We start from the raw sequence: 21,781 nt of genomic DNA, 5'->3' as shown, positions 1-21,781 counted from the left end.
AGGTTAGAGTTTGTCTTAGAGCATGGCGATAGAACGGCAGGTAGTTTGCAGGCTGTTCGACGCGGAAATGGGCAAACACGCTATTGGGCGCACATGTCACTGACCTGGCCAATCAGAGTGCCGGAAACGCGGATGCGTTGTAAAACGGCTACACGCGTCCAGGAGCCTGGAGAGAGGCTGAAAACCCGCAGCTCTTGCCCAACTGTTGGGAGCTGAATCCCGGATCCGATTTTGACGATGAAGACCCCCAAAACATGGAGGTCCCGAAAAATTTTAAAAGTCAGAAAAACTTTTTTAATAATTTTTTTATATATATTCTTTTCATAAAAAAATTTTTTTGGATGAAAAGTTTGTTTTTCAGTCCGATTTCGGGGAAAGTGGTCAGTTCGGCCCGGGGAGGTTGAAGTGTGGTTCGTTGACTTTGTGGTCAACATGAGAATGTGCGAATGGGTAGGTGGTGTGGGTGGTGATGGCAGTGGAGCAGGAGGGGTGGTGGTGATGTGCGAATGAGGAGCCTGACACCTGGGAGGAATGGGGGTGTTGCAGCCTTGGGGATGTTTTAAAAATATAATTTAATATATAATATAATAATTTGTGCTTCACCAACAAATTTGGTCAGCAGCCGCCACTGGGCTCAATACACACAATTGTTAAGGGGATGCAGACCAGAGAAAGACGTTTGTCTTGTTTACATCAGGGTCCCCCATTTTCAATTTATAGTAACATTTATTCTATATTCTATAATAATATTTCAAATTGCATAGGTCCGGATAGGAGAATTCAGTACTGTATCTACAGAACTTTCTGTTTAATCATCTTCCCTTTATTAATTTCCTTCGATTTTTTTGTACACATGATCTCAAGAAGGTACTGAACGAGATCAGTGGCAGTTTTTTATGTTTGGTCATTATTAGCATGGTGTTATTCACTGTCAAAGATGCAAAGAAAAATCATAATTCATATTCTCCTTTGTTTCATCACAATTTAAGCAAGCCTAGTAATAGACACAATATTTCTGACACTGTGAATACATTCCCATAGATGTACCTAGATACCAAGAATATGCAAATAGCCCTTGTAGAAGTGGAGCAATATTCCATTTACCTAGGTATATATTTTAGGCGGATTTTCACCACGGGTGGAACAGGTTAAATGGAAAGACCCAAGCCCACCTGTGTACGGCCAGAGAAGTCATGTATCATATTAAATTGGAGAAAATCAGGTATACTGTCAGAGGATGTACGGAAAAATTCCACAATATTTGGGAACCTTTCCTGACTTTTTTTGAGGATATGGAAGCGGATCATGTTACAGAGACGATGTGACCAGCCTTCATTTGTTCTTATTTTTTGTATTCTTATCTTTCTCTTTCTCTATCTGCAGAATGCAAGATATGTATTTATTCACTACTGTCTGGTGATTTAAAAGGAAAAACAATGTTTAAGAAATGCTTAAAAAAATGTATATGTCTGGTAAAGGGGTGGGGGGAGGGGGGGGGGGGTATTTAATTTTTCTTTCTTTTGGCCCATGTGGGCCTAACTCTATTATTATTATCTTCAAATAAAAAAACCTTGATAAAAAAAAACGTTGACAGCCTTAATAATAATAATTATAAATATATAATAATCATTCTAAATATTTTTTCCCTGTTGTACCCAACTCGTACCGAACCGTGACCCCAAAACCGAGTTACTGTACATACCGAACTGTGGCTTCTGTGTACCGTTACACCCCTACAACCTACCCAAGAGACACAACCTACCCAAGAGACACAACCTACCCAAGAGACACAACTTACCCAAGAGACACAACTTACCCAAGGGACACAACTTACCCAAGAGACACAACTTACCCAAGAGACACAACTTACCCAAGGGACACAACTTACCCAAGAGACACAACTTACCCAAGAGACACAACTTACCCCACAACTTACCGAAGAGACACAACTTACCGAAGAGACACAACTTACCCAAGGGACACAACTTACCCAAGGGACACAACTTACCCAAGGGACACAACTTACTCAAGGGACACAACTTAAAACACCACCTGAAGTGTAATAATGTGTTTCTCTCCAGGGTTCAATAGCCTATGTGCCTCAGCAGGCGTGGATCCAGAATGCCACACTGAGGGACAACATTCTGTTTGGCTTCCAACACGAGGACAGCAGGTTCCAGCATGTGGTGGAGGCCTGTGCCCTGGCCCCGGACCTGGAGCTCTTGCCTGGGGGAGATCTCACTGAAATCGGGGAGAAGGTGAGAGAGACTTGGGCAGTCTAGAGATTGCTGGCAGGGTGGCGTCTAGTTTTTTACCAACAGATTTCCAGTTCCGCGTTCTGTGATCTGATTGGCCACTGACGTTTCTGGTGCGATCTGATTGGCCACTGACGTTTCTGGTCATGTGACATGTGCGCCCAATCGCGTGCCGCGGCCATTTCCGCCTTGAACAGCCTGCAAACGACCTAACGCCTAGTTTATCACTGGTTAAGCTTAGGCGACTCTTTCAAAGTTGGTTAAGGTTATAGTTTGGAATCAGGGCTGGTGTTCTATCGCCCTGCTCTAAGACAAACTCTAACCTTAACCAACTTCGAAAGAGTGCCTAAGCTTAACCGGTGATAGAAACAGGCGTCACACGATTGGCGCGACCAGAAACGTCAGTGGCCAATCAGATCGCAGAACGCGAATGTGGAACTGGAAATCCGTTGGTAAAAGTAATCAGGCGGCAGGGTGCTATGGCATGTAAAAAAAAAAAATTGGTTGCAATTAGGGATGCTCGATATTGGCTTTTTTACCGATACCGATATACCGATATTGTCCAACTCTTAATTTCCGATACCGATATCAACCGATACCGATATATGCAGGGTTCCCCCCCCCATTTTTTTTTTATAATTTCAGGTAATTAACATTACATATCTCTTGTCGTGTAATTAACACAACATTATGCATACTTTGACAATAAATAAAATAATAATTTGTTCTTACTTGCTTGCCTGGGTAAATAAAGGTTAAATAAATGTAAAAAATAAATTTAAAATTTAAAACCGATACCGATATTTTCCTATATCACATTTTTATGCCAATATCGGACATCCCTGCATCTCCTGTCCTCTTCTCTCTCCTCTCCTCCTATCCTCTGGTTTGATTTAATCGTGTTGCTTTTCCTCTCCTCTCCTCTCCTCTCCTCTCCTCTCCTCTCCTCTCCTCTCCTCTCCTCTCCTCTCCTCTCCTCTCCTCTCCTCTCCTCTCCTCTCCTCTCCTCTCCTCTCCTCTCCTCTCCTCTCCTCTCCTCTCCTCTCCTATCCTCTCCTCCTATCCTCTGGTTTGATTTAATCATATTGCTTTTCCTCTCCTCTCCTCTACTCTAGTCTCCTCTCCTCCTATCCTCTGGTTTGATTTAATATGATTGCTTTTCCTCTCCTCTCCTCCTATCCTCTGGTTTGATTTAAACGTATTGCTTGTCCTCTCCTCATCTCCTCTCCTCTGCTTTGATTTCATCTTATTGCTTTTTCCTCTCCTCTCCTCTCCTCTCCTCTCCTCTCCTCTCCTCTCCTCAGGGTATAAACCTATCGGGCGGTCAGAAGCAGCGTGTTAGCTTGGCCAGGGCAGCATACAGCCAGGCTGATATCTACCTGCTCGATGACCCCTTGTCTGCTGTGGACTCCCACGTGGGCAAGCACCTCTTTGAGAAGGTTATAGGACCCAAAGGACTACTCAAAGACAAGGTATATACATGGAGACCGTCTTCCTCAGCTCGACACACCAAATTAATCAAATTATTATACAAAAATCAATTGTATTGTAGCGACCCATAGGTCGGGGTCATTGGTCAGCCTGGCTGTCACTCTGCACACTCGACTAACAAGTTCTGTACGACAAGTCATCAGGAAGGGTACAACTCTATCAGCTGAGTAACAATGTTCATCAAAGTGTTGCGTGTTACAGTGTAGGTTAGTTTATTAGGACAGGTGCATGACAGTAAGGTTAGTTAGGGTTCGTTTTTTCTTTTTTCATTATTTCAGATAATGGTTGAAGAAGTGCGTCTTTAGTCGACGGCGAAAGATTGGATGGGATTCGGCTGTCCTAACTGGGGTGGGTAGTTCATTCCACCATTGTGGGGCAAGGACTGAGAATAGCCAGCTTCTCTTTGATGACCCTCCCGGAGCTTGGATAGGAGTAGGTCTGAGGCGGCCAGAAGATGCAGAGCGTAGGGGTCTTGAGGGTGTGTAGTTAGAGACCATTGACCGGAGGCTCAGGTGACGCTGTTGGTCGTGCGAGCCTGGGGTTGGTAGAGGGGAGGGGCCAGGGCTGAGGGTATAAGGGGGCTTTCTCATTAGGAACGGGTGCTCCGCTCCGTCCTGGCTCCGTCCTGAGTGCGAACTCCCCCCTCCCTCTCCCCCTCTGGTTTGTGTACACACTGCAGTCTGGTTCGCTCCGGTTTTTGTTTACGGTTTGCGTTTTTAGCGTGTAAGCTGCCGTAGGCGATGATGTCACTCTCGAACGTCAGCACAGGATGAGTTGCACACACGGTGATGGAAACTGGATGCCCGATATAAAGAAACCAATAACCAATAAATATGAAGTTATCTTTGAGCCTCTGTTGTCAAGCCTTGTCAATATAACCCACCCCCTTTTCTCACAAATGGAACTTGTGTCGTGGAGTCCGCTTTGAGCGTTTCCTGGGTTAGCGGCTAACGCTAGTTAGCTTAGCCTATTTATGGGATAACCTAGCAGCTAACGTTAGCCCATTGCTTGCGTCAATTATATTGCATGTCACTGGTCTATAGAAATAAATGCATTCGAACAAGAAAGCAATGTATAGACACAATGGCAAAAAAAATTGCCAGGCCTAATGCAAGCCAGGGAAGTCTTGGGCTTGTAACGTGGCTTCATGTTTTCATCCACTGAGCCGTGAGGCTCAACATGCTTGTTTGGTTGAGGTCTGAACTCGCCAAATTGCCCATAAATATAGTTTTTGTGGGTATTGTCCAGTTGTTGCTGTATGTTTTTATCTGCCCAAAATTCAAGCAAGCATGAAAGCATTACAGTAATGACGTTGTGTGTGTCAGCAAGTTGATACAGCAAGCCTCTTCCGTGTTTTGGTACAAGTTGGTGAGTCGTTAACACATTGGACGCCAACAACGTGATAATTCATTATTGCCCGCCATGCGTTGAACGCCAACAATGAATAAACAAGTTTTTGGGATCAATATTTAATTTTTTCGCCATGGCATTCATAATTCATCCAGCCTTCCTCCGGGACTGCAGTCTGATATTGCAACGCCTCAATACCGCCGCCTGGTGGATGTCCGGCGAGTTACACTCCAAGCCGCTCGGTGCATCGAGGAAATCCCTCCGGCAATAATATCTTGTTACATGGATCCAGACAAACACTCGAGTGCATGGGATTGCTTTCGAAAAGCAATAATCAATATGATTTCGGCGTTTATTGCGTCATACAAACGGGAAATGGATCTAGCAGATCGACGTCAAATAATTGGAATATTTTTCCTCCAGTCTCATCGGCGAACGGTAAGAGGAATATAACGTTATTTTCAGCCCGATTGTTTATTAATTTCACAGCATTCCATCTGATCAACCCATACTAAATAAAGCCATTACTGACGATCAAGGAATTATAAACGACCCCCCCCCCCTTTCCTTCACGCATGATGAAGCATAATGTATACCGATCATATACATTTGAATTTTTTAATATAGCGTGTATAGGAAAGAAACGCCAATCGATAATCTATCATATGCGTCAGGGCCTATAACTCACGTTTTAAGAATGACTGCAGAAAACCTTAAAAACATACTTATATTCTCGACGGTATTAACACAACAATGTATGAATGAAAAAATATAACGTTCCCACATCCGGAACGATAGATACCCGATGTTGAATGGGCCATATTAATGTCGATATAGCTATATTTAAAAAGTTATAGCCCTGCAAAGAAGGTAAACATCTCCATAGGGTTACAGCACTGGCAGACTGGGCATAAGGATGGGCATACTGCATGGCAATCAAAGTGTTAATAGCAGGACGCTACATTTTATTTATTTATTTTAAAGGGGAACTATTTTACTATTTCTTTCACTATTTGGGCACTTTTACACAATTCCTGTGAGTTTATGGAACACCTCTGTAATTATAATTTTTTTTAATTCATTGTTTTGTATTTCTAATCAAGTCCTCAAAAACAGCATTTTTCTACCTCAAGATCTCGAGCCGTTTTGAGGCTGGGCTCCTAAACCACTGTGTGGCCTGGTGGCATCTGCCACATTATCATGCAGCTGAGTCTCTCTGACATCACAAATCATCACATTTTCAGATGACTCAGTTCAGTGAGGGTGAATATTGTGAGAGGAGAATTGGAAGAATGCGCCAATATGAGAATTAGAGACATAGATCATATTAATATAAGTCCACATAGCTAGGAAACAATGCTAAACACTGAAAAAGGCCATTTATAAGATAGTTCCCCTTTAAAACTAAAAAATTATAAATTAAGAAGTTCGACAGAAGAGTGCGTTTCGGTCGAGCGTGCGTACATTGAAATACAGTACATGGCTTATTCTTCACAGCAGCTCAAAATAATGCATTTAAGTGGGTGCACTGTGGGTCAGAGCAGACAACCAAACACAAGAGGCAGGTTACTTCTACAGAGATTGGGTAGACCTACAGTACTTCTAGAAATATTGGGTACCTCTACACTCTACAGCAGTGGTCACCAACCCGTCGATCGCGATCAACTGGTCGATCTTTGAGACTTTCCCTGTAGATATTTCCCAGAAATTATTATTATTATTATTATTATTATTATTATTATTATTATTATTATTATTATTATTATTATTATTATTATTATTATTATTATTATTATTATTATTATATATTTTTTATCTTTCCCTGAGAGTCCACATTACAGTTCTACTTTTGTTTTGATGTGAAAAGTGATGCTGCACTTAGCACTGACTGCACTTAGCACTGACTGAGAAAGTACACATTACAGTTCTACTTTATAAAATGCTAATTGTAAATATGTTTGTCAATGTTAATAATATGAGAAAGTCCACATTAAGGTTCTACTTTTGTTTTGATGTGAAAAGTGATGCTGCACTTAGCACTGACTGCACTTAGCACTGACTGAGAAAGTCCACATTACAGTTCTACTTTTGTTTTGATGTGAAAAGTGATGCTGCACCTAGCACTGACTGCACTTAGCACTGACTGAGAAAGTACACATTACAGTTCTACTTTATAAAATGCTAATTGTAAATATGTTTGTCAATGTTAATAATATGAGAAAGTCCACATTACAGTTCTACTTTTGTTTTGATGTGAAAAGTGATGCTGCATAAGATGACTGCACTTAGCACTGACTGAGAAAGTACATATTACAGTTCTACTTTGACGTTTTAATGTTGGACCAAAGCATTGCATGTACAGTAATTAGAATACAGGCAAATAAAAGTCATTTAGTTTAAAGTACAATCTTGGCTGTCTTTTTATCTCAACGCTTCAATAGGTAGATCTTGCCTTCACCAAAAAAAAGTGATCTTGGGCTTAAAAAGGTTGGTGACCACTGCTCTACAGAGATTGGGTACTTCTGAGAGAGTGGGAGCATCTAGAACTTCTTGGTCAAGGACAATAATAATAATAATAATAACAACAATATTAATGATAAACTTTATTTGTATAGCACCTTTCATACAAGAAGTGCTTCACAGCAGGGGCGCTCCAGTAGCACACCACATAGCGTGCTGAGTCGCGAAGCGGTCGTCCCGGGTTCGTTTCCCTGTCCCGGCGACCATTTGCCGCATGTCTTCCCTACCTCTTCTCCCGTTCTCCCTCTCTCCCTCTATCGGTCCTGCGTGGGCAGAAAAAGCTGAAAATGCTATAAATAAAAGTAAAAAAAAAAATGGACTGTAAAATAGTGAAATAGTGCAGTGCAATTACAGCTTTCATTTACAGTACAATAATCATAGTGTGGATGTAATGTGTCTAAGTGGCAGAGTGTAAAGGCTAAGGTGAATGACAATAGCATGTACCTAGCAAGCATGCATTGGTGGAAACTCCACACAGAAAGGCCTCCCACCGGGGTTCGAACCTGGGACCTTCTTGTGGCGAGCTCTTACCACTGTGCCCCCCCCCCCCCCCCAAGTACACAGAGTCAGTAATAAAAAAAATTATTACGTTACCTCTTCCAGACCCGTATCCTTGTGACTCACGGTGTGAGCTTCTTGCCCTACGTGGATGCGATTGTGGTCCTGGTGGACGGGGTGGTGTCTGAAGTGGGCTCGTACAACAGCCTCCGTGCCAGCAAGGGAGCCTTCTCGGAGTTCCTGGACATCTATGCCAAAGAGGAGGGCAACACGGCAGAGAAACAGACTGGTGAGCAACTGAGCACACACACACACGCACGCACGCACCCATGCACGTGCCAAACTGTAACCATGAGGCTTAGGGTATACAACAGACGAACAAAGTAATTATATTTAAGATAATTATCTTTATTGAATATTGTAGTATAGAAATAGGTTGCTTTAATACAAATATAGTTATCACAATGTATATAATAAAAAGAGAGACAGACTGAATCTCACATCAATGCTCACCCTAACATAAGGTAGGCAAAAGCAGTGACCACCTGTTGACCACCACCTGTCATGACATGGAAATCAAACAATGAATATCAAAGCATAACAGCAGTTCATGAACCTTCTTATATTAAATGCTGGCTGTTGCACACTACAAGACAAACATTTATAGTTACCACTTAGCTTCACCATATCTATTATAAAACACTCACACACAGTCACATAATGATACAAAGGGAATGCACGGTAATACAAACGAACGAACGAGAGAGAGAGCTAGACTTATACTTTCAACAAATGAGTTGAACACCCGGCGCAGCACACACACACAGCACACACCTGGACCGCAACGGTACGTCTATTTCCCCAACCTGAGGGAAATCAGGACAGGTCGTCTGTATTACTACTTATAACAAACAGTCTGTGAGTGTGTGTAACCATAAACAAAAGAAGCGAGCGATACCTTTGTGTCGCCAGGCGTAAGCACAACGCCCCGCCTCTTCGCTGTTCACTGTCTGTCGTTCCCTAGGGAAGACCATACACGGTATAAACAACTAGACAGTGCACATAAACCTAGCGACATGATAATACAAGCAAGCTCCGCTTTATACTACAGTCAAGTTACTCACCAGGACACTTTGTCACTCGAGTATCTACACGCCACACTCTCTCTCGTCCTGTAACAGGGGAACCATGCGTGGGAAAATGTTTGCTGCTATCGTCGCCCGCTCCCAACTAGGAAGTGTTCGTTCCAGCCGCCATCCGGCCAGGCTGAAATACACGCTGATGCCAGAGCCACACCCACAATACCCCCACCCGGCCACACTCACCCCCCTAGAAAACTGATCAGTGTCCCACTGATCTCCAAGTCTGTCTTTGGTCCCGAAGGAGCCCACCGCTGTATGACAATGCTCAAGTTGTGACGCCCCAACCCCTAGCACCGCACTCTTCCCACCTAGAAGACGGACAGCAGATCGCGGCAGATTAAAGGGATTAGAATGTACACCCGCATTGCTACGTTGTGACCGACGCACCTGCACCGGGAGCATGATTTTCTCCTCCGGTGCCCTCTGTTCTCTGTGTGGGCACGGTTTCACCGGTTCAGATCGTGCCCCCTGGTCTCGATGATGGGACTGTTCCTCAGAGTCATCCGGACTACCATGCTGGCTCCGTTCCGGACCCCCCTCCTTGGGATCCGCCCCCAAGCCTTCTTCTGACCCACTACCAATACCAATCCAAATCATACTATCATCCTCACTTTCCTCACTTCTACTCCCCTCTCCTTGCACCCAGTGCTCCCTAATCATAACCTGCTCTTCCTGTGGACCCACCTGCTTAGAATGAACAGAAACGCCCTCCCCGGCCACTACCTCAGCCAGATGTAGCGATGCGAGGCATGTCTGTGGCTTCACCCTCAGTCAACGACAGGTCCACGAGTGTTATTTGTTCGCTCTTGTTATAGTTGTGTTGCAGCACAGGGCACTATACAGTAGTGGAGGCTACAGCCTTATCAACAGTGCTGCACTTCCTGGTTTAATAGCACAGTCTTCAGGTGCTCAGATATATATATATCATGCATGTCTTAAATGTCATGATTAGATTAGTTTAGATGATTAGATTAGATTCTTATATCTGTATGTTGTGTATGTCATAAATGTCATGAATTGAAAATGGGGGGACCCTGATATAAACAAGACGAAAGACTTTCTCTGGTCTGCATCCCCTTAACAATTGTGTGTAATGAACTGTACTGTACTGTACCTATTCTGCAATCTGTTAATTAAAATGGTCAATCAATCAGTATATATTTGTTATTTATTTTTGGTATAGTGCTTAACAAGCATAATTTAATGTTGCCCAGTTGTGGCCTGTTGAGGGGCAATACATATCAAAAGTTCCAAAACATCTATTGTGTTTGTATTTGTATGATCCACTATATAAACATAGTAATTATAATATCTACATACATGGCATTTGATTGGAGGCTAGTCTCACTTTGTCCCACAGCAACATTAAAATAGTTTAGATTTGTGTATGTTGTTTATGTAAAAAGATTACTTGAAAGTAACGCAATAGTTACTTTCTGAAGTAACTAGTTACTTTTATAATTTGTAACTGAGTAAGTAATTTAGTTACTTTTTGGAAGAAGTAACTAGTAACTGTAACTAGTTACTTTTTAAAAGTAACTTGCCCAACACTGGTCTTGACTATGGCTAGGCCGTGGGGCCACACAGAATCGTGCGATAAGGCCAGCTTTCTGACACTTAAAACAAATAGGCTGCCCTGAGGCATCGTATCGCGGCTGCCATTTACGGGCGTCTGTTCTCCTGGACCCTGATGCCTGCAAAGTGCTTGAAAATGTTTGTGATAAATCATCAATTAAAACCTGTTGTTTTTGTAACATATCTAAAACTTTAGCAAGCATAGGTTCAGGCTTAACCTCCATCGCAGCAGTAACCACACTCGCCTCTACTGGCGTGGCCTCCACCTTCTCACAGGAACCCACCACCCGCCTTCTACGCTCTACCCCGTACTCCGCTTCCTCCCCCTACTGAAAAGCTTCTCTACGGAGCTAAAAAAACGACATGGTTGGTTGCTGCCGAGTTGTTTTCTTTAACCTGTTAAGCCTTAAGGTCCCCCTATAGGGGACTTTTCTTTTCCCCATTTATCATATCATGGGGTATCATTGGAAAGCCACACTCATTGGCTACAACCCTGTGTAAAGATTTTCGAGATCGCCAAATGATTGACGGAGCTACAGTAGAGCCCCGGGAGTCGGGGTGGTAATGTGTACTTTTGCGTACTTTGGGGCACGCCTCACATATCGGCATGTAACCCGAGAACCGCTGAACGGATTTTGTCACCTGAAAGGGCAATCGACAGGCAACAAATAGGGCTTTAATTATATCTATATATTGTATTAAAAGAAATGCACACCCGAGCCACTAGAGGTCGGCAAAGAATCGTCCACATGTGGGCCCTTGGATGTTAAGAGGTCAATGTTTTTAAATATAATTTTGTAGCCAAGAGTAAAGACCATAACCCTATCAAAAACAGTAGTCAAAGTGTATTTTTTCATTTTTATCGATGTTTTATACGATTTATCGGAAATACACATTTATCGGAAAATGCTAATTATCGTAAAAACCGCAAGGAAATGACTAAATCCAGATTCAACCCTGCCATTGGAAAGAGGAGCATTTTCCCTATCCATAGATGTATGATTTGGCCATAATAAGGTCAAGGTCAAGTTCAAGGTCAAATATGAATTTATAATTAAAATCGATTATCATTAATTACTGTATCTACAAATCCTTCTGTTTAATCATCTTCCCGCGGTTCATTTGCTTAGATTTTCTGTACACATGATCTCAATAAGATGGTGAATGAGCTCAGTGAGCATTTTCTTCTACCCGTATCAATTTTTTATCAAAGATGCAAAAATCATAAATCATCATTTATATTCTCCTTTGTTTCATCACAATTTAATCAAGCCTAGTAACAGACACAATATTTCTGACACTGGAAATACATACCCCCAGGTCCCTAGATGTTCCTAGATACCAAGAACATGCAAATTGACCTTGCAGAAGTGGAGCAATCTTCCATTTACTTAGGCATGTACCTTTAGGCGAAATACGGCTCTCGATGGAGACTGATATCAGATACATTTTCTGAAAATTGGTCACGCAAGGCAAAATCTACGCACCACGCCTCCTTCACCTTACAGTGACTGATCTCTTCCATGATAGCCATTAATGCATGTGAATATTCCCTTACAGACTCCCCATCCTGCTGTCTTCTATCAAATAACTGTCTTTGTAACTTAGTGAGTGACTGGGGCTGCCCATATATCTCTTGGAGAATGTCTAACACCTGTACTGGATTTGATCGTTCAGCCTGTGTGCGATACTTTATCTCCTGCCTTGCTCCCCCCCCCCCAGATGCTCATAAATGTACAATGCTTTTTCAGCTCCAGTGTAGGAGCGGTAGACCAAAGTGGCATTAATTTCATCCAACCATTCATAAAAATTAGCGCTTGACCCCCCAGGATTAGGGTTAGGGTTAGGGTTACGTTTCCTGGAACCAACAGCTAGACTCTCACCCCCCACATGCCCACCTGATTACCAGAGGACTGAGTAGACAAGGGAGATTGCTTCACGTCCAACCTCTGTACTAAAGAGTCATTTTCATCTTTCAACTGGTTGATGGCCTCTTTATAAGACTGCACTCTGGCTTTCAGATAGGGATGCACCGATCCGACTTTTTCAGTCCCGATACCGATACCTGGGTTTGGGTATCGGCCAATACCCGATACCGATACCCATTGTCCAAATTTATTTTCCAAAAAAAGTAAAAAAAATAAAGAATTTAATCCACGTTTTTATTTTATTTTTTTATTAAAATATATTTAGTTTTTAAGAATTGTAAAGGATCACAAGTGTGTTTTTGATTTGTTGTAAACAAAGACAGAAAATAAACTTCATTCATTAAATTAATAAACTGTATGCCTCACTGTCACTGTGTGGAAGAGACTGGGATCATTCTTTTGTGCAAGGCAACATCAGGCTTGACTTAAAACATTACTTTCCTAACTTAGTGAAACTAAATGTAACAAATTAACACATAGATATAAATGTACTGAATGGTTATTTCTTATTTTATTTATTATAAAAAAAATAATAATAAATAAATCCGATATATATATATTTATATATATATATAGTCTTCTGTTGACTGACTCCCTGGCCTTTCTTCTTGGACGCTGTGTGGTCACTGCTTTTAGCCACTCTGTCCCTAAATTCTCACCCTGTATGCAAGTCCAACCTGTCTCTCTATGTACCGCTATAAATACCCAAATCTTATGGTACGATGTATGCAGTTAGACACGCTCCGAACATATTGTAGATATCCGACATACTTTATAAAAAAACACAATTTATTTTAAAGTAAAGTATTTTAACAGCCCCAATAGCTTGCTATAACTGTAAAACAAACAAAAAGGGTTTGGTAAATGAAGATAAACAAACAATTAAGTGCATTCAAAAACTGTATGGTACCGCTCTAAATAAGGCCCAGACTACGTGTCATATTATAGGAGCGGTAAGGGGGGAAAGTATGCCGTGACAAATAAAACTCTTGACTTGACTTGAAAAGGGGAGTAGACCAGGCAAGACTCCATATTGATTTACATAATGATATATAATAATAAACCTACATAATAAACCGAAAGCACAAAGAAGATAATAAACTACATATCTAATGGGGCAATAAAGATATTCACCCTATTGTTGTATAAAGAATGTGGCTCCTACACACACACATGCACGTGTACAAACGAGCCACCATTGTCTGCCGTCACCAATACATCTTTCTGTACAGCAATATGATTCGCTCACTATGTACATAACTGTTTATATCTATAGATATATCTGCTGACACTAGATGTGACCGTATGGAAACAGGAATATTGTGGCTAAACTTGTGTTTCTATTTCTTTATTTTATGTTTCTATTATTTTCTTATTTGTCTTTGTACCGTCTTTTGTACAACCATTTCCATAAATATGTTAACAACAATGCAATTGCTACCAAGGGATTAAGACTTAAATTCTCTCCCAATCTCTCTAGAAGTTCCCCTCTCTAGAAGTTCCCAATCTCTCTAGAAGTACCCAATCTCTCTAGACGTACCCAATCTCTCTAGAAGTTCACAATCTCTCTAGTAGTACCCGATCTCTGTAGAGGTACCCAATATTTCTAGAAGTAGGTCTACCCAATCTAGAAGTAAGCTACCTCTTGTGTTTGGTTACCCACACTTCAAAGTCTGAGCTATTTTGTGATATTTTAGGTTGCCTGGTCAACTTTTATTAAAAAAATAAACTGTATTATTTTGAGCTGCTGTGAATAATAAGCCATGTACTGTATTTCAATATATTGCGGCATAGTACTGTGAAGGTCTCTCTCTCTCTCTCTCTCTCTCTCTCTCTCTCTCTCTCTCTCTCTCTCTCTCTCTCTCTCTCTCTCTCTCTCTCTCTCTCTCTCTCTCTCTCTCTCTCTCTCTCTCTCTCAGACACCATGGTGGTGGAGGAGGTGGAGTTGACTCCTGAAGGTGAGGATACTCAGGCCGACTCCCCCCTGGAGGACGTGGTGGCGGTCACCCTGAAAAGAGAGAGCAGTATCCGGCGCAGTCAGCGCCATGGAAGGTAGGTAGACGCATGACGACCACAGGCCAGAGTGACTGGAAGCATCACAGTTTTAACACGGATAAAATCAGTCTCTTTCGCTGAGACTCGAAGGAAGTGAACCAACGTAGGGAAGGATGGCTTGGAACTAGGGATGTCCGATATTATCGCCTGACCGATATTATCGTCCGATATCGGCAGTAAAATGTGATATCGGAAAATATCGGTATCGGTTTAAAAAAAAAAAAAAAAAATAACAATATTTGTTATGTATATATCCAGTGAAATTATTAGTTACCTGAAATTATTCAGTTTTTTGGACGGGGAAACCCTGCATATATCGGTATCGGTTGATATCGGTAGATATCGGTATCGGAAATTAAGAGTTGGACAATATCGGAATATCGGTATCGGTAAAAAAGCCAATATCGAGCATCCCTACTTGGAACGTTTTCACAATAAAGAAAATACATCTCACAGACCAGAGAGTGTGTTTCCTTTCATTTACATTTGATCATTTAGCTGACGCTTTTATCCAAAGCGACTTACAAGTTCTGTACGACAAGTCAGCAGGAAGGGTATGACTCTTACAACTGAGTAAAAATGTTCATCAAACAGTGCTGAAACTTGGGTGCTGCAGTGATGAATGCATAGTAGTAAAGACATATTAGTATAGTAGGAAGAGTGCATGATAGTATAAGACAGTAAGAATGTTAGTATTTCTTTTTTTTCTTTCTCATTTCAGATATTGATTGAAGAAGTGTGTTTTTAGTCGACAGCCGAAAGATTGATCAGGTTTTCGACTGTCCTAACTGTGGTGGGAAGTTCGTTCCACCATTGTGGAGCGAGGACAGAGAATAGGCGGCTTCTCTTTGATGACCCTCGCGATATGCCAGGTCGAGGATCTTGAAGCGAATTTGTGCGGTGATGGGGAGCCAGTGCAGGTCCCTAAGAAGCGGGGTAACATTGGCTGACTTTGGTAGGTTGGAGAACAGACGGACGGCTGCGTTCTGAATGAGTTGAAGGGGCTTGGTGGCGGTGGTCGGTAGACCAGCGAGCAGTGCATTGCCGTAGTCAAGGCGAGACATGACTGTTGATTGGACAAGGAGTTGGGTGGCTTCTTTTGTCAGGAAGGGGCGGATCCTTCTGACATTGCTCAGGCGAACCTGCAGGTTCTGGTCGTTGCAGCGATGTGAGCGGAGAAGTTCAGCCGGTTGTTAAGGACTACACCAAGGTTCTTGGCCTCAGGGACGAGGCTACGGCTAAATGTTCCACTGTGATGGAAAGGTCGGTCAGCGGGGAGGATTTGGCCGGCAGGTGGAGCAGTTCCGTTTGACTTAGGTCCAGTTTGAGGTGGTTGGTCGTCATCCAGGCGAAGATGTCGGACATATAAGCCAAGATCCGCTCAGAGACATGGATATCTGAGGGAGGAAAGGAGAGGAAGAGTTGAGTATCATCGACATAGCAATGATACGAGAAGGCATGGGACGTGATCATGTTACCTAGAGATTTGGTGTAAAGGGAGACGAGGAGGGGTCCAAGGACCGAGCCCTTTGGGACACCCGTCCGAAGGGGGCAGGGGGCCGACAGGGACCCTCTCCATGATACTTGGTAGGAGCGGTCGTTGAGGTAGGATGTCAGCCATGCCAGCACAGAGCCAGCCACTCCCATTCCTGCGAGGGATGCGAGGAGGATCTGATGGTTGACCGTGTCAAAGGCTGCCGACAGGTCGAGGAGAATCAGGACAGAGGAGAAGCCCTTCGCTTTTGCAAAGGGAGAGCCTCTGTGACCGCTATGAGGGCCGTCTCCGTGGAGTGACCAGTCCTGAAGCCTGACTGAGTGGCTAGGAAAGGGGTGGGCAATTCATTTTTACAAGGGGCCACATGAGACACCTGAACTGTGTTGAAGGGCCGAACCAACATTAACTTGAACTGAATTCTGCTCAATATTCATTGTTGCCTATTGTAAAAAGTAGTGAATTATATATTTTGATTAGCTGCTACTGGTAATCAGAAGAATAAACATAAGTAATAAACAGTAAAAACAAAAACAATAATTACATCAGTGTTCCATTTTATATTTAACTTGTTAATCTTCACAAACACTGAAAAGGTGTTTTGCAGTATGTTAAAGAGTGTTTGTTGGACTCTGCAGCATTATGCCTGGAGAAACTTTAACGAGGAGGGTTGAGGACATTGCAGGAAATCTGGGCCCTCATTCATCAACGTGACTTACGCACAGATATGTGCTTAAGCTGTGCGTACGACCATTTCTAAGCAAAGAGTGGGATTCATCTATTTCAACTTGAACTTGACTTCGTGCTTATGTGTACGCACAGCTCTGAGCATGCTTAGCTGACGCCCAGTGGTAGAATATCGTTACTACGGCATATGCGCTGCTCAGTTCATGCATTAGTTTCAACGCGGAAATAGGCTTCCGTGCATTAGTTTCAACACTGGCGTGTTCAACCTCTGTATGACCGGTAATTCATTATAGTTCATTGTAAAATAGCGACAGTAGTGTAATTATAACGGGCTCACACGCGAACAAGAGGTTGGCCTGCTTGTTTGGCACGGGGGGGCAGACGCAGAACACCAACCTCCAAACGCGATTAAATATTGTTTAAAATAAAAAGCGAATAATTTTGTGTGTCATGTTTCCAAATAAGATTGGTCACGAAATGCTTTCTACTTCAATTTGTTGGTTAGAATAGATGACCTCCGTTGAAACTTCACTGAGACTAACAGTCTATTTGTGAGCTCCTGCACAGATGTGATAATAATAATAATAATAATAATAATAATAATAATAATAATAATAATAATAATAATAATAATAATAATAATAATAATAATAATAATAATAATAATAATAATAATAACAATAATAATAATAATAATAATAATAATAATAATAATAATAATAATAATAATAATAATAATAATAATAATAGCTTAATTTTATATAGCGCCTTTCAAGAGACCCAAGGTCGCTTTACATAGATAGGGGGGGGGGGGGGGAATAACAAAGTAACAAACATAGTGGACAGACACAACATATAAATATGATGATGGAATTCATTCAAGTCCTCTCCACCCTCGGGTCTTTGCCACCGGCACGGTCCATCGTGATATTGGAGATGGATCGAGCAATAGACTGTTACTGTAGCTGTCAAAGCTCCATCACAAATGCAGTTATGTGAATAGAAAGGGATTCCACTCAGTCAATGTTGCGATGCGCATTTGCCTGATACATGTTGTTGCTGCATGCCGGGAGGAAAGGCATGCTGCATGTTTTCAATTAATTAAATAAAACGGATACTTTTCGCAAGGGTTTACTGACTGTCATACAAATAATCAACCAACTACATACTGTAACTTTTCAGTGCACGTTCTTATTTACATTGTGACAACAGCCTTGTGAGTTCCCGCAGTGACCCGCACACAGACATGATGGAATACAAGTTCACGTTTGTATTGATCACATATAGGCAGGCTACACATGGCGTATAGGCTACATCATACATGGCAGTGAGATTCATTGTTCTTGTATATGCTCTCGTATTATTGTTTATATAGGCTACCCAATACTGACATCAAAATAGATTGTATGCCTCTAGAAATCATATGCAGCAGGTAGAAAATTGACGGAAAATCCGTCGCGATTTGGAATAAAATTGAGGAGAACTTTAATCCCTGGGTATTAATCAAACAAAACGGGAAAAGGCAGTCATATTCCAGCACGGTCTTTATTAGTGTTTGCGCTGCCCAGGCAGCAATGGTTAATAGATATCATATCCGACATCACCGTACGTGTACACGTCTGTCAGCCTGTCACATAACACGCTTCCCTCGGCTTAGTCCATTTTTCCACATTTCATGGGGGTATTCCATTACCGTATATGGTTAATCGGGGCGGTTCTGGTATGCAAATACTTAAAACAGTGCACAAGCTCAAACGTAGGATCAAAGTCATATTTATCAAGACAGGTGTGCGTAGAACCTGTGTACGCACGTGTGATAAATCCCTTTTTTTTTGTGCGTGCACAGATTCTAAATTCCGTGCTTAAGTATGGAAATAGAACATTTTCTACGTCACGTTGATGAATGAGGGCCCTGGGCCCTCAGTAGAAAATGTTCTATTTCCACACGTAAGCACAGAATTTAGAATGAGTGCACGCACAAAAGAAACGGGATTTACCACACGTGCGTACGCAGGTTCTACGCACACCTGTCATGATAAATATCACCTTGGCCCTGCGCCGAGGCTCGTGCACACTTTCACATATTTGCATACCAAAACCGCCCCGATTAACCATATACGGTAATGGACACCCCCATGAAATGTGGAAGAATGGACTAAACCGAGGGAAGCGTGTTATGAGACAGGCTGACAGACGTGTACACGTACGGTGATGTCGGATATGATATCTATTAACCATTGCTGCCTGGGCAGCGCAAACACTAATAAAGACCGTGCTGGAATATGACTGCCTTTTTCCGTTTTGCTTGATTAATACCCAGGGATTAAAGTTCTCCTCAATTTTATTCCAAATCACGACGGATTTTCCGTCAATCTTCTACCTGCTGCATATGATTTCTAGAGGCATACAATCTATTTTGATGTCAGTATTGGGTAGCCTATATAAACAATAATACGAGAGCATATACAAGAACAATGAATCTCACTGCCATGTATGATGTAGCAGATACGCCATGTGTAGCCTGCCTATATGTGATCAATACAAACTTGAACTTGAATTCCATCATGTCTGTGTGCGGGTCACTGCGGGAACTCACAAGGCTGTTGTCACAATGTAAATAAGAACGTGCACTGAAAAGTTACAGTATGTAGTTGGTTGATTATTTGTATGACAGTCAGTAAACCCTTGCAAAAAGTATCAGTTTTATTTAATGAATTGAAAACATGCAGCATGCCTTTCCTCCCGGCATGCAGCAACAACATGTATCAGGCAAATGCGCAAAGCAACATTGACTGAGTGGAATCCCTTTCTATTCACATAACTGCATTTGTGATGGAGCTTTGACAGCTACAGTAACAGTCTATTGCTCGATCCATCTCCAATATCACGATGGACCGTGCCGGTGGCAAAGACCCGAGGGTGGAGAGGACTTGAATGAATTCCATCATCATATTTATATGTTGTGTCTGTCCACTATGTTTGTTACTTTGTTATCCCCCCCCCCCTATCTATGTAAAGCGACCTTGGGTCTCTTGAAAGGCGCTATATAAAATGAAGCTATTATCATTATTATTATTATTATTATTATTATTATTATTATTATCACATCTGTGCGGGAGCTCACAAATAGACTGTTAGTCTCAGTGAAGTTTCAACGGAGGTCATCTATTCTAACCAACAAATTGAAGTAGAAAGCATTTCGTGACCAATCTTATTTGGAAACATGACACAAAATAATTCGCTTTTTATTTGAAACAATATTTAATCGCGTTTGGAGGTTGGTGTACTGTGTCTGCCCCCCCGTGCCAAACAAGCAGGCCAACCTCTTGTTCGCGTGTGAGCCCGTTATAATTACACTACTGTCGCTATTTTACAATGAACTATAATGAATTACGGGTCATACAGAACACGCCAGTGTTGAAACTAATGCACGGAAGATTATTTCCGCGTTGAAACTAATGCATGAACTGAGCAGCGCATATGCCGTAGTAACAATATTCTACCACTGGGCATCAGCTAAGCATGCTCAGAGCTGTGCGTACACATAAGCACGAAGTCAAGTTCAAGTTGAAATTGATGAATCCCACACTCTACTTAGAAATGGTCGTACGCACAGCTTAAGCACATATCTGTGCGTAAGTCACGTTGATGAATGAGGGCCCTGGAGCTTTAGCTGAAGAACAGAGCAGTCAACTGACTATTTTTCTCTCTATCACTGATGATCACCTCTCAGCTGTCCTTCGCCATATCCACCAGCTGGCATGTAGTGGGACGCCTCGACGTTAACAGTGTCAGGGCTTCGGCGCCTTCAGTTCTCCTTTCGGTTACCGTCGGTAGTGTGATAGTAAAGGGTTAACCTTCTGTAGTGTGGCAGTGAAAGGGTTAACCTGCTGTCATGTGGCAGTGAAAGGGTTAACCTTCTGTGTATTGTCGCAGGGAAAGGGTTAACCGTTTGGTAGTGCGGCAGTGAAAGGGTTATACATGCATCCTTTGATAATTTGACACGTTCTCTAGTTTGTCTGAAGTCAAAACCACACTGACACAAGATTTCGTATGCATATCCACTCCTATTCGAGCTCCGGGCGGGGGGACCCAGCCAATTTTCCACTGTCGACTAATAACACACTTCTTCAATCAATATCTGAAATGAAGAAAAATATTATATATAATGTAATTATAATAAAAAACACTTTGCTACTAAATCATATTCTTTGCCTATATTACTACCTACTATGCTAATATGTCTTTACTACTATGCACTCAAGACTGTAGCACCCAAGTTCAACACTGTTTGATGAACATTGTTACTCAGCTGAAAGAGTTATACCCTTCCTGCTGACCTCACATGGACACAGAAAAACTGTGCGAGGCGAGAGGTGGTTGGCAAAGTTTACTGAATTGATTGAAGTATGCAGCTATACAGAGAGAGAAATAAAATCATTTAAAACTATTTTGATGCCTTAAAATTACATGTGTAATACATTCGTTTTGTACACTAATTGCAAGTTAACAAATAAACAAGTAAACAAATCCGAAACTGCATAGTGCACTTTTAAATTAGTATATTTGGGAGGTTACTGTTTTATAATTTACATTACATTGAAAAGATACAAAGATATAGTTTTTTAAGCTGGGTTTTCTAATACAGAAGAGGTATTATTTAGAACATTAATTCATATATTTTTTGTTATTTATTTTGTCCAGTAAGACTTGAAAAGAGCTATTATTTTGTTATAGGTTGATTTTTAAGTTATTTTCTTTTGTCAGATTTGTCAGAGAGATTACTTT

At 41.8% G+C, this 21,781-nt stretch overlaps 1 protein-coding gene across 1 annotated transcript in view; it reads left to right on the top strand.

Annotated features, from left to right (window-relative positions):
- The window catches only part of abcc2 (ATP binding cassette subfamily C member 2), a gene marked incomplete at its 3' end in the record, with an annotated part of 254,616 nt that overhangs the window by 152,758 nt on the left and 80,077 nt on the right, over positions 1-21,781 (top strand). The window contains exons 17-20 of the mRNA XM_084321278.1: positions 2,082-2,258; positions 3,560-3,727; positions 8,220-8,403; positions 14,679-14,811. Coding sequence (XP_084177404.1) covers positions 2,082-2,258; positions 3,560-3,727; positions 8,220-8,403; positions 14,679-14,811 — 662 coding nt within the window. The remainder of the gene's footprint in view (positions 1-2,081; positions 2,259-3,559; positions 3,728-8,219; positions 8,404-14,678; positions 14,812-21,781) is intronic.

This window comes from Notolepis coatsorum, assembly GCF_963971535.1.
Source record: "Notolepis coatsorum genome assembly, chromosome: 9".
NCBI lineage: Eukaryota > Metazoa > Chordata > Actinopteri > Aulopiformes > Paralepididae > Notolepis > Notolepis coatsorum.
Note: the sequence above shows the minus strand (reverse complement) of the source record. Positions and strands in the feature narration are given on the sequence as shown.